Source organism: Myotis davidii, unplaced genomic scaffold (assembly GCF_000327345.1).
Source record: "Myotis davidii unplaced genomic scaffold, ASM32734v1 scaffold32, whole genome shotgun sequence".
NCBI classification, from domain to species: domain Eukaryota; kingdom Metazoa; phylum Chordata; class Mammalia; order Chiroptera; family Vespertilionidae; genus Myotis; species Myotis davidii.
The window spans coordinates 6649070-6662262 of NW_006286587.1; the positions used below are offsets into that span (position 1 = coordinate 6649070).

The 13193-nt window shown below is 40.8% G+C and overlaps 1 protein-coding gene across 1 annotated transcript in view; it reads left to right on the plus strand.

The window, feature by feature from the left end:
- Window positions 1-11899, plus strand: part of ANKEF1 (ankyrin repeat and EF-hand domain containing 1) — a 26242-nt gene extending 14343 nt beyond the window's left edge. The window contains exons 6-10 of the mRNA XM_006758085.2: window positions 2413-3235; window positions 4785-5011; window positions 7906-8072; window positions 9561-9698; window positions 10525-11899. Of these exons, the coding sequence (XP_006758148.1) occupies window positions 2413-3235; window positions 4785-5011; window positions 7906-8072; window positions 9561-9698; window positions 10525-10683 (1514 nt within the window). The 3' untranslated portion in view covers window positions 10684-11899. The remainder of the gene's footprint in view (window positions 1-2412; window positions 3236-4784; window positions 5012-7905; window positions 8073-9560; window positions 9699-10524) is intronic.
- The last annotated feature ends 1294 nt before the right edge of the window (window positions 11900-13193 follow it).

A 13193-nucleotide genomic window follows, 5' to 3' on the forward strand; every position in this document is an offset into this window, starting at 1 on the left:
TTCTTTATTTCAGTCAGTGTATGTTTAATTTCTAGTTGGTCCTTTATCACAACCTCAAGGGTCTCATTAGATTTCTTGAGGGTCTCATTAAGTTTATCAGCGGTTTCTAGAAAATTCTTGAAAAACCTTATAAGTGTGGTTTTGAACTCTATATCCAGTAGTTTGCTTCCCTCCATTTCTATCATTTGTGACCATTTTCTTCCATTCTGTCATTTGTGTCATTTTTGTCATTCTGTTTCTTTGTCTCTTCATTTTATATGCTTCTCTGTGTTGATAAAGTGGCTTTGTGTGCTAGGTGTCCTATAGGGCCCAGTGGCTCAGCCTACCCAGTTACCTGAGGTGGACACAATTGGTGCACCCCTTTGTCGGCTGTGTGCACAGTCTTGTTGTAGTTAAGCATTGATTGTTGTAGGTATCACTGGAAAGAATTGACCTCCAGGCCAATTGACTGTGAGAATCAGCTGTGTCTATGGTGGGAGAACTTCTTTGCTGAAGACACCCTTATGGGGCAAGACTTGCTTCAGTGGGACTTTGGTGCTCACTGAGTCTGCCCCCTGAGTGTGTCCCTTATGGATCTTAGGAGTTGTAATCTGGATGGTCCCACTCTGACCACTGGGTACACTGGCTCTTGGATCTAAGGAGGTGCTAATTTAGCCTCTGCCTGGGCTACCCAGCAGGAGCTGCGAAGAGATATGCAGATTTCCCTTCTTTGTTTGGGGTTTGGAGGTGCCCAAATGAGGCCCAGCCGTGAAGCAATGCAAGCTGCTGTAGGGCCTTGGGCCTTCTCTTGGAAGTTCTGGGTCTGGCCCAGCTGCAGTTTGTTAGGTAATTTTCAGATTGCAAAGGGCCAGGGGATTCATATGCTCACGTCCACCTCCATACCTCTGCACTTTACTTCCGCAGCTCCTCTGAGTCTCAGTGTGCTTTTCTCTTTTCTTCTAGTTGTAGAATTTCCACTCAGCCAGCCTTCCTGTAGTTCTGGATAATGTCCGTTTTGTCTTTTAGTTGTATTTTTGAATTTGTTGTGGGAGGCAGCAATTTCCAGTGTTTACCTGTGCTGCCATCTTGGTTTCTCCAACAACAACTTTTTAACCATGTGATTTTGGCAAAGCAATAGAAGAGTCTTCTAGAATCAAAACACTAGGAAGAACTTCATAGTCTGACATTTATATACTTAATGGATTTTTAATGCCTCAAGACACTTATTATAGACAACATAGTCTTCCTGGTAGCAATAAGTAGATCCCCACCACCACCATCTATTCAGAAACTATATTTATTTATGTAATGTTGGTCTCATCATTTTAAGGGAGAAAACAAAAAAAATGAATTTTAATATATAACTTGGTCAAATATAATGCTGAAATCCTTTAGACTTGATGAACAAATTACTTCTTTTTTCTGTTAGGTTGTTCACATGGCCTTAATAAAAAATGCAGATCTATACAAATGACATTAATTTCACAGAGTATACAGATAAAATATCATTTAAGATTGCATACTGATTTATAGTCATAATCATTCAAAAGAAACAGCTGTCCTTCAGCACTCTGAGTGCCGAAGGGCCCACATAAGCTGCCTGAATCCAGCTGTTCAAATTCAGTTGTCACCCTTACTCTTTTCCTGTTTGGCATGAAGAGTCTTTAGCAAGTATCCTAATATAGGGTCTATAGAGATTAATGTCTTAATCCTTTGGGGGCAGATAATCTAAATTGGAATCATATCTCCCTTAGAAGTTACCAAATTAAAGTGCAAAATAAGTAACAGCTTAACTTTGTAATTATAATAGTCTAAATGTGCTCAGCTCTATATATGAGCTAGAGGCCTGATGCACAAAATTCGTGCAAGAGTAGGCCTTCCTTCCCCCGGCTGCTGGCACCGGCTTCCCTCTGGCACCCAGGCTTCCCTCCAGCACCCAGGACCCAGGCTTTGCTCTGGCCGCTGGTGGGCACCTGGGACCTGGGCTTCCCTTGCAACCCCGGCTTTGCTGGAAGGTCGTCCGGAAGGATGGCTGGTTCAATTAGTATATTATGCTTTTATTATTATAGACTAGAGGTCTGATGCATGAAATTCATGCAAGAGTATGCCTTCCTTCCACCAGCTTCCCTCTGGCTGGAAGGACTTCCAGAATGACATTCACAAGGACATCTGGTCTGATTAGCATATTATCCTTTTATTATTATAGAGGAGCCTTGTGTCAAGCCCTGCCTCCTGCTGATTGGTCATTATGCGTGAAGACGTGTGAAGATGTGATGACCATTTGCATATTGGCCTTTTATTATGATGATGATAATTTGGGGACAAACTTTTGACTAAGCATTTGAAATTAGAAAAACAGTTGAATGAATGTCATTTGTTAGAGCTATGCCGGTGCCTTGGAACCATTCATAATAATGATGCTTCACATTTTAGGATGTGACCTGAAATGGAAGAATTTAGAACATAAAACAGCCAGGACTGTGGCAAAGGAAAGCGGCTTCAAAGCAGCAAGCAAAGAAATACGGCGGGCAGAGAGAACGGCTAATAAACTGGCCAAGCCAGGAGTCAAAAATCCGAATCCACTCTGGGCCCTTCGGCTTCATGACTGGTCAGTAGAATGTGAGGCTATACTTCGGGAAGCCTTTTCGTTTGTGGACAAGGGCGATGGGACAGTCAGCAAGGAAGATTTTGTGTTAGTGCTGGAGGAGAGGCAGGACTTCATACCCTCGGATCAGCTGAACCTCATCGCTCAACTTAGTGAAAAAGTCCGGGGAGCAGGGGTCAACATTAATGATTTTTTTAAGGGAACCCGATATTTAAGCAAGACTTATGTCTTGGGATCCTATGGGCCTAAGAAAAAGAAAAAGGGAATAGCCAAAAAGGGGAAGAAAGGCAAGTTCATTTTACCCCTCCCGGTCTGCGTCATCCCTGACAATGCATTTCCACGCCGGAGTGATGGTGGGCCACCATATTACATGATTGAAACCTACAAGAATGTCACGGATTGCAATCGGTTTAATCGGGATCATCCGCCAGAACATCCCATTCAGGACGACTCTGCTTGGTACATTGATGATTCAGGGAACATATTTTCAAATATTAACTTTCTCACTAAGGCAGGAGACCTAGCTTCTCTGAAAAAGGCGTTTGAATCAGGCATACCGGTGGATATGAAGGATAATTATTACAAAACACCGCTAATGACTGCTTGTGCAAGTGGAAACATGGAAGTGGTCAAGTTTCTTCTTGAAAAAGGGTATGTTTTTGGTTGGGTGAGGTTTAAATTTTCATGAGTCTTCTGTTTCAAGAAAGTGATAGGAAAGCTAAGATACAATCAACTGCAGAATTTTAATAGCACAAGAAAGTGCTTCACTCCTGAAGCCTAGACTGCAGGTAGATCTTACTATTATAGGGGAAACCAAGCTCATGGGAACATAGGAATGTGTGTCCATGAAGATGGTTTGCCAATAACAACTATGCACAAAGTGAAAGTCAAGAAGTTTTCACTCTGATGGTAGAAGAAGCATTCTGATTGGGTAAAAGTTAATTTAGTGTCCGATCTTTACCTAGTTGATGTGGAGTTGCTTTTCATTTTACTTTAAACTTAAAAAAATTTATTGTGGTAAGAATATTACATGAGGTCTAGCCTCTTAACAAATATTAACTATCTGATATGGTATTATTAACTATAATTATACAGCAGATCTCTAGAATTTATTCATTTTATGTGGAGTCGCTTTTTAATCTGCTGTGTGTGTGTGTGTGTGTGTGTGTGTGTGTAGGGGAATCCCAACAAATTCCAATAAGTGAGATGTTGGCTATAATGACTAAAAACATTTTCATACCCTTCTCCAGAAAAAAAGCAGTCTTTCCCTTGGTTCATTTATAAATATATTTAAAATCTCAAAACATAATATTTTCATTTAACTTTTTAAAACTTAAATCTTTATTATTGAAATATTACATATGTACCCTTTTCCCCCCTATTCAACCCTTCTAGCCTGCCCTGCTTCCAACCCTAGCCCTTCACCACACTATTGTCTGTGTCCATGGGTTATGCATATATTCATACAAGTTCTTTGGTTGATCTCTTCCCACCCACCCCTCAAAGCCTTCCCTCTGAGATTCCAAAGTCTGTTCCAATTACTTTCAATTTGTTATTTCTCTAACTTTTTACAAATAAACTGCTAATAAGGAAGAAACATCTAAGCAAGTTTGTATCACTTCTCTTTTTAATCTAAAACAATTACTTGGGTTTAATTCCTCCTTTTACTATTGCTAAATAACCTGGGGTTAATTTCTTAACCTTTTTGTGCCTCAGTTTTCTCATTTTTACAATGGAGCCCTAATGGGACTCTGCTCACAGAATTCACTGAAGATAAAATTAGTTATGTAAAGCACTTATTGGCACAGTAATTACATACTTGATAAATTGTATCATTATTATTACTATACATGCAGAAATAGAATCAAAATGGAATAATATAACTCATATTTCCTGTCAGCTTTTTTCATTGGATTCAGGTTTTTCCTTTTCCTTGATTTTAACCTTTGCAAAATTATAACCACTAGGATCTTAAGTGCCTTTTAAAGCTAAGCAAAATGTATAGGTATACACAAAGCTAAGAGTGTCTGATAATGCAGAACACTTGTCAAGAAAATCATGACATAGAGTTTAACTTGACTCAGAGCTTCCTTGGTTTACAGTTGAATAAGTTGATAAAACTATGAAGTCTTAGCATTTTTAGCCTCCAGTGCTTGAAACAACCCATGTTTTTAGCTTGTGCATCTATCTTATCTTGTAGGGCTAATGTTAATGCCACAGATAATTTTCTGTGGACTCCACTTCACTTTGCATGCCATGCAGGCCAACAAGACATTGTTGAACTTCTCATTCAATCTGGAGCCGTGATAGATGCACTTTCAATCAACAACTCAACTCCTTTATTTCGAGCCATTGAGAGCTGTAGATTGGATACTGTCAAATACCTACTTGATATTGGTGCCAAATTCCAGCTGGAAAATAGAAAAGGTAGGTGTACATATTATTGGTGGTGAGAGTTAGAAAACAAGAATTTATGTTCAATTCCAAACCCCTTCTTATTCTATTCTTGTAGGACCACATTTCCCCCTGAAACATAAGTGCTTTGCAAATCACTGGTGTTAAAGGGCTCATTCTTTGTGTTGCAATCTTTCCTGGACTGATGTTTTTGCAGAATACAATAAAAAGTGATTTACTAGAAAAATGAAATGGGGGAAAAAAACACCCACAAAATACAAGTGCAAACTGTTTTACCAGATCTAATGACAGAATACTCTTCTATGAATTTGCTATAAAAATTTCCAAGTACTTACTCTTAACTCCTGTGCTTATTTCATTGTGGCCCAGTAACCTTTAGTTTGTGGACTTCACCAGTGTGCAAGTCATACCTTGAATTATCACACTGTTTAACTGTCACCCTATCTAATAAAAGAGAAACATGCAAATTGACCATAATCCTGACACCCTTCCCATTGGCTAATCAGGGCGATATGCAAATTAACTGCCAACCAAGATGGCAGCCGGCAGCCATGCAGCTGAAGCGAACAGGAGGCTTGCATACTCCAGTGACAGAGGAAGCCAACTTCCCCCCTGCCGCTGCTAGCCTCTGAGCTGCACTCTAAGCAACTATGTTGCAATTATAGAAGCTAAACAAGCTCCAGAGACCTGCTTTCAGCCAGCTTCGGCCTCAGAGCTTAGAGCTGCAGTGATGGCAACAGAGTTTCAATTATAGAAGCCAAACAAACCTAGAGACCTGCTTTCAGCCAGCTTCGGCCTCAGAGCTTAGAGCTGCAGTGATGGCAACAGAGTTTCAATTATAGAAGCCAAACAGACCCAGAACCCGCGTTTAGCCCTCAGAGCTGGAGCCGGCTCCCAGCTCCAGTGACAGCTATAGAAGGTAAATAAATCCCAGAAAAAAAAAAAAAAAAAGAAAAAAAGGAAAGGTTGGGAGCTTCAGTCACCTGCCAGCCTGAAAATGGCTCTCAGGCCCTCACCCAGACTGGCCAGGCACCCCAGTGGGAACCCCCACCCTGAAAGGTGTGTGACCAGCTGCAAACAGCCATCAGCCCATCATCCAGGCTGGCCAGGCACCCAAGCAGGACCCCCACCCTGATCCAGAACACCGTTCAGGGCAAACCAGCCGGCCCCCACCCGTGCACCAGGCCTCTATCCTATACTACAGGCAGGGCAGGACAGGGCGAGCTCCCATCTGAGCCCCATGTGCAGCCCTGGGCAGCGGGGCATAAGCCCCACCCCCAGCTGGGACCCCTGTGTGCCACCTGAGCCCCCAGCCAGGACCCTATGACTATTGGAGAGCAGGAAAGTGCTGCTGGGGCCTGGGTCGCTGTGGTGATCTGGCCATTGGTAAGTAGAAAAGTGTGGCCTGTAGGCAGCCCCCAGCTGGGCCTGATCTGGGAGCAGGAAAGCAAGCCCGGCCTGCGGGCAACCCCAAACTTGCCCTGCTCCCCGGTCGCCATGAGGATCTGAGAGCAGGAAAGCAAGCCTAGCCTGTGGGCAGCCCCAAGCTGGTCCTGGTATGGGAGCAGAAAAGCCTGGCCTGTGGACAGCCCCCAGCTGGGCCTGCTCCTGGTTGCTATGGAGACCTGGGAGCAGGAAAGCCCGGCTTGCAAGCAGCACCCCCATCCTGGCCATAACTCAAGGGAGAGTACAACATGCAGTGGAGGCCAGGAGCCTGAGAGATCAACACAGAGGGGCTCCTGCTCCAAGCCTCCATGGTGTGGCTGGGGGCAGACCCCCAGTGGGGACACACACACACACAGTGCCTGCTCTGAGCCTCTGCTGCCAGACTGTGGCTATCAGTAGGACATCCACTGAGGGCTCCCGGACTGTGAGAGGGGCAGGCTGGGCTGAGGGAACCCCCACCCCCAGTGCACGAATTTCGTGCACCAGGCCTCTAGTTTTCTAATAATTGGCATAGTTTACAGTCTCTGGATTTGGATTCCTTCTAAAGCTAGACAAAGTCATTTCTGAATTGAGGCTCTCTCTAGAAAATAAACAGAAGGCCTGTTTTATAAATATCACAAGTGAAGAATAAAAAATCACATGATTTAACATTTTAGCTTCTTACTTAGAGTTATCATTTTCTTATAGTGGAATCCATTCTTTTTTTTTTTTAATTTCAGAGAGGAAGAGAGATAGAAACATCAATGATGAGAGAGGATCATTGATTGGCTGCCTTCCCTACTGGAGATTGAGCCCACAACCCGGGCATGCACCCTTGACTGGAATTGAATGTGGGACCCTTCAGTCCGTAGGCTGATGCTCTATCCACTGAGCCAAACTAGCTAGGGCCCATTACTTCTTTTCTTAAAAATATATGTTTTGATTTAAGAGAGAGAGGATAAGAGAGGGATTATTTTTGAACAGAGAACATTAAACCTCTGGCTGCTTCAGGCTGCCTCTGAGTCATGGGTAGTATTGTGCTAGGCCTGCCCAAGGACATTACAGGTGTCACAAATCCTAGCCACCTGATTATAGCACTTGTGAGCATCAATTTCCCCAGACCTTTTAGAATATACCTCCTTACATAATGTAAAGGGGGGGACAACAGAAAGTTGTCACTGCTTGGAGTGAGAACCAGCAATCAGATATTCAAAATGTAATCTACCAATATTTTCTATCAACTTTTTAAGAAACATGCTTGAAAAAATTGTTTGGCCAGTATATGGAATTGTAATTATAAGATTTTAGAGTTGGGACCACCTTTGAGAATATTTGATCTAGCTCTGTGATCTTACATATACCATTTGCTTTAGAAACACCTTTACTAGCCCATGCTAGGGCTGCTGTGCTGAGATAAGATTTTTTCTACATTACTTATTATTAACTTGTTTATTATAGCTCTGAATTTTTGTTTTAAACAGGGCACACTCCCATGGATGTTGCAAAGGCATATGCTGACTCTAGAATAATTGGTTTGATTAAAGAAAAGCTAGATAACTTGCCAAAACCAACAGAAAGCCAAAAAATTTTGAAACCCAAGCCATCTATTAAAGTGAAAACTGAAGTTTCTGAAATTAAGAAAGAAGAGGTAAGAAAAACAATGATTACCCATTAGTAACTAGAATGCCTTAAAAACTTGTTGGGGAAAGGGGCAGTGGTACTATTTACATACTGTTACACAACATGGGCCAAATAATAGACAATTTATATTTTCAGCACCATTTTGCAATACTTTTAAAGAAATATCTAGCAAGGGAATTCCTACTACTGAAAAGTTTAAGAAATATTTGTTGCACATAGAATCCACACAAAAAAGACATTGATTCAGCCAAATATAATTAGAATGTTGAAAACAGAACTGGTGTTGGATAGGTGCATATCTGTATAATATATATGTGTGTGTGTGTGTGTGTGTATATATATATATATATTCTAGAAGCCCAGTATACGAAATTCGGGGAGGATCCCTAGTGGCTGCTGGCTGCCGGCCAGGGCCTCCTTTCCCTGACTGCCGGCTGGGGCATCCCTTCGTTCCGCACTGCCCCCTGGTGGTAAGCACACATCATAGTGAGCAATTGAACTCCCAGTCGGTTGAACTCAGGAGAGGATACTTTGTATATTAGGCTTTCATATATATAGATTTTAGTCCTGAATTATACAGATTTTATGAGATAGCCCAAAAAGGAAGAAGAATAACCCTTATGAGGAATGAAGTAAAGCATAATTTTCCTTCATTTTGGTTTCATACTCTTCATTACTCATTTTAAACCACCCCCACCCAAGGAATTTTAATGATTACTGCTGAGCCCTGGAACATGAGGCCACTTGTAACTTGGATATCACACAGTATAACTCCAGAAGGTTTAAAATACCACACTGACTGATCCTGCTCATCTAGAGTAGTATAGTTGCCTCTGAACTACCAGGAGAAGGTTGAGGTTGTTGCCTATGGGGATTTCTGAGACATCAGGCTTTGTCATGAGCAGGGAATCTTTACGTGCATTTCTAGGCTAGAAACTTTTAGGGAAGCAGAAGGATCCCTGGAGATTCTTGCAAACACATGACAAAGAATTAAATTTAAGAAGGAAAAGCTTTATTGTTATCAAATAGAAAGAGGAATGGCATTTAAGAAGAAAATGCTTTATTGTTACCAAATGTAGGTGGTAGAAGTGGGTGGAGTGGAGGGATCATAGGCAGACAGTAGAGAATAACAAACATAGATGACAAGAACAAGGATTACCAGAGGTGAAAGAGGATCAATCAGCTAAAGCTCCTACTATGTGCACCATTATCATTTTAGTAAGAATGCCTCTTTCTGACGAATGAATGGCCACAGGTCAAGGATGGATATCTTGAAGACTTATGAGATCTGCCACTGATACTACTAATTTAACTAGACTTAAGACAAATCATCTCTCTCTACCCAAAGTTAAAATAATATTCTATTTCATTTCAAGTTATAATTTATGTAGTAGTTATTATTTTTCTAGCTTCAGAGTGAGATGTAGAACAACAAATAATATTGGAATGTATATAGGTTTATGGAGTTAATAGTTTTATTTTGTCTTGTTTCCAGGAACCACTTTCATCAATTTATACTGTACCAACCATATTGGAGGAAAAGAAAATGCGTAAGGATAATGTGGTTCAGCTCAATTCATTGATTACCAGTGGTTATACCAAGAAAGTCAATATCACATTTACACCACGGAGGGTAAGTACTTTGGAAAGATTTTTCATAATGTGGTATAAACTAATGATGTCATTTTTCAAAGACTTTTTATGCAGAACATAAAAACAAATATCCAAAGGTTATTTTTCAGAGTTACTATTTAAAGGTGTCCTTTTGCTGACTCAGTAAGTCCAACTTGTTTAGCTCCCAGTATCTTGTTTTCTCGATTATAATTTCTATATTGACATTTTAATTTTTCTTGAAAGATTAAAGTCTTCTTTGGTCAATATCATTCCCTGTCACCATTTAGTCAACAAGTGCTATAGATACTTTTTCGTGGTACCTTAGACCTAACCCTTCTTTGTACTCAACACCACCAATTCCTTAATTATTAGTAGTAGATTTATTCAGTAGCTTCCTAAAACATCTACAACTAAACAGGTAAAGACATTTTTGGAGAATAAGAGTGGTCTGCAAATGCCCATCAAACCATGCCAAAAAAGAGACCACCAGCTCCCTCTGCCTTCTACTATGAAAATAATTCTGATTTCTCCATAAGACATAATGGTGGTAATCCCAAATGATCTTCTAATTCCATTGATTACTGGTTTTGACATCCTAAAAATGAACAGCAGCTGGCCCAGAGGTCATCAGAGAGGTAACTAAAGAGCATTTCAGTTGTCCAAATAGCACCAAAAATAGTGATGCCCATCTAACCACGGGTGCCGTATAAGAGGAAGAGACAAGTTCAAATAGATTTAGAAGTAAATTCGATAGTTTTGAATTAACCATATTAAAAAGTATCTTGATATAGCATGCGTGTGGCTGTCATACTTACACCTGCTCTGGCGGTGATTTTTCACTTAAGACCTGGAGTCCCGAAGCCACAACAGCAGAGCTGATCAGGAAGAGGGAGCTGCAGAGGGAGAGGTTCACTTATGAGGTGGACTTTGAAGACTTCATGATGCCCTTTCAGAAGAACATTACAGAGAAAGCTCGCGCATTGGAAGCTGTTTTCAAGAACTAAATCACAGAGGTTTCGTCTTGGGTTAAACATTTCAAGGCCCAGGGACCAAACTTTGGAGAAGGTAGATATTTCCATCAAAACAATCCACAAATTAAGTATTTGTAACCAAACATTTGTTTTTGCTTTAACAACTATAAATATTCTGAGCTGTCTAGAGAAGGTGTGTTTTATTTTGCAATGAATTGCATGTCATTCTGGACAAATCCCCCAATCTTCTTTAAGATTGTAGTGGAATAAATGGCATTTTAGTTATAAATATAACATTATTGTCAAAAAAACTTACCAGATGTCCACCATTATGTTTGCTAAAGATATAATTCTGGGAATTGATTAAAACAGTTTAATATTGGGGAAGGGGAGTTTTTAGTCTTTAAGGAAAGTGTTTGTTTCTCATGCATCATCGTAAGTGATGTGTATGAGGTGACTAAACTTTGACACCTGTGGCAGACCCTGTCAGCGCTTCACCCATTTCTCCTCTGCGGTGGGGTTCTAGCATTCTTAGGCCTGACTGCAGATGCTGGAAGGCTGCCTCTGACACTTAAACATGTACAGTAGGGACCAAAGTATGTGGGCATGAGAGTCTCCTGGAAGCAGCCCCCAATTAGTGACTGAACAGATTCAGTGTATGTTACCGTCTGGTGGGAGCCTTCTAAAGTGCATATTCTCACTGATTCCTAGAGCTCCCAGCAAGACTAAGATCAAGATGCCCACAGTGGAGATTTGTGTGATAGCACACCCCTCCTTGGAGCCCTTCTCTTCCCTGTCTTCTCACTTTCCTTTCACCCCTCTGGTCTTTATTGAGATCACCTCCCAAATACTTACACCTCAATTCTTGTTTCAAGGTTCTTTCTGTAAGGACCCAAACTAAGACAACATCTATGGTATTCCGATTCTGAGGCCCCTAGCAAATATCTTAAAGTGCACTCTCTTACCTTTTGCCTGCAACAAAATAAGCATTTCCCCAACTTAGAGGATTTGTCCCCAAGGTCTTAAGCATTTGAGAAGTAGTGCAAATTGTATTCATACACTACTTCATACTTCATACTCATACTTTAGACAGAATTTCCAGATGTCATAAAAATATATATGATAGAGAATGACTAGATATTATATGTGACTTTTCCTTAAGGCAAGTATGTGTGGGGCAAGAGATAAGGGTGAACTTAAGAGACCCACCATAAAACCTTAAAAGTGTCTTTTGGGCCTGGGGCCTGATCATACTATATTACAATTGTCAATTAGGAAACCAATATTTGAATTAATTACATGTTTAATCCACAGACCTTATTCAGATTTTGCTATATGTCCCAATAATATTCTATGGAGCAGAAGAAAATCCCAGATGGGCTGCATTCAGTTGTCACATCTCTTTGACCTCTTATGTAGCTTGAAACAGTCTGTCCATCTTTCTTTGTTTTTAATGACATTGGAATATTAGAAGAATTCAGGCCAATTATTTTGTAAAATGTCCCTCAATTTTGATTGTCTCATATTTGCTCAAGAATAGATTCAGGAGATGCATTTTAGGTAGGAACACCACAGGGTTTCTCAGTTCATCTTATAAGAGGCACCTGATGCTGATAAGCGATGTAAACTTTGTAAACCTTAATCCCTTGGTTGAAGTGGTATCTACCTGATTTCTCCACTATAAAGTTATTCTTTTTCCCTTTGTACTTACATGGATAGATTCTTTGAAATTACATACATTTTCTGCTAGTCCCACAACTCTCACCACCTAATTTTAGCATTTATGGATAATTCCTTCCTGAAATAAGTGTTCAAGGGCAAGCTTTCCTATGAAGACACTGTGGGGAGCTGCAGAGCACAGGCAAAGGCACTGGGCGTCTGGATTCCTACATCAGATAACAGCTACAACTATAGGGGTACTGGTAAGGCTATGCCAGTGCTCAAGGGCAATCCAGTGAGTTGAATTGGTGGGTCATCATCGTGGGAACTGTTGGCTGGAAAGCATACAGAAGCTGGCGGTAAGTGCATAGTATGGGAAAAGGGGCGCCAACAAGGTATTACAGAAATGTATATGCAGAGATAAACTTGAAAAGGAAATACTCTCCTCTAAACATGTCCTTATCTTTAAGTGAACACTTTGGTGAATTGGTTGAGTGTGGTTTTTACATTCAGCAGACCTGGATTTGAATCCTCACTCTGCCATTTACTAGTAGGATGTCCATAGATCAGCTACAAATTGTGTCTGAGTCTCAATTTCATCGTCTATAGCAGTGGTTCTCAACCTGTGGGTTGCGACCCCTTTGGCGGTCAAACGACCCTTTCACAGGGGTTGCCTAAGACCATCCTGCTGATCAGATATTTACATTACAATTCCTAACAGTAACAACATTACAGCTATGAAATAGCAACAAAAATAATTTTATGGTTGGGTCACAACATGAGGAACTGTATTTAAAGGGCCAGAGGTTGAGAACCACTGATCTATAGCGATAATAACATGCTCCTTAATAAGCTACTGTGAGACTGAAACGGAGTAATATCTG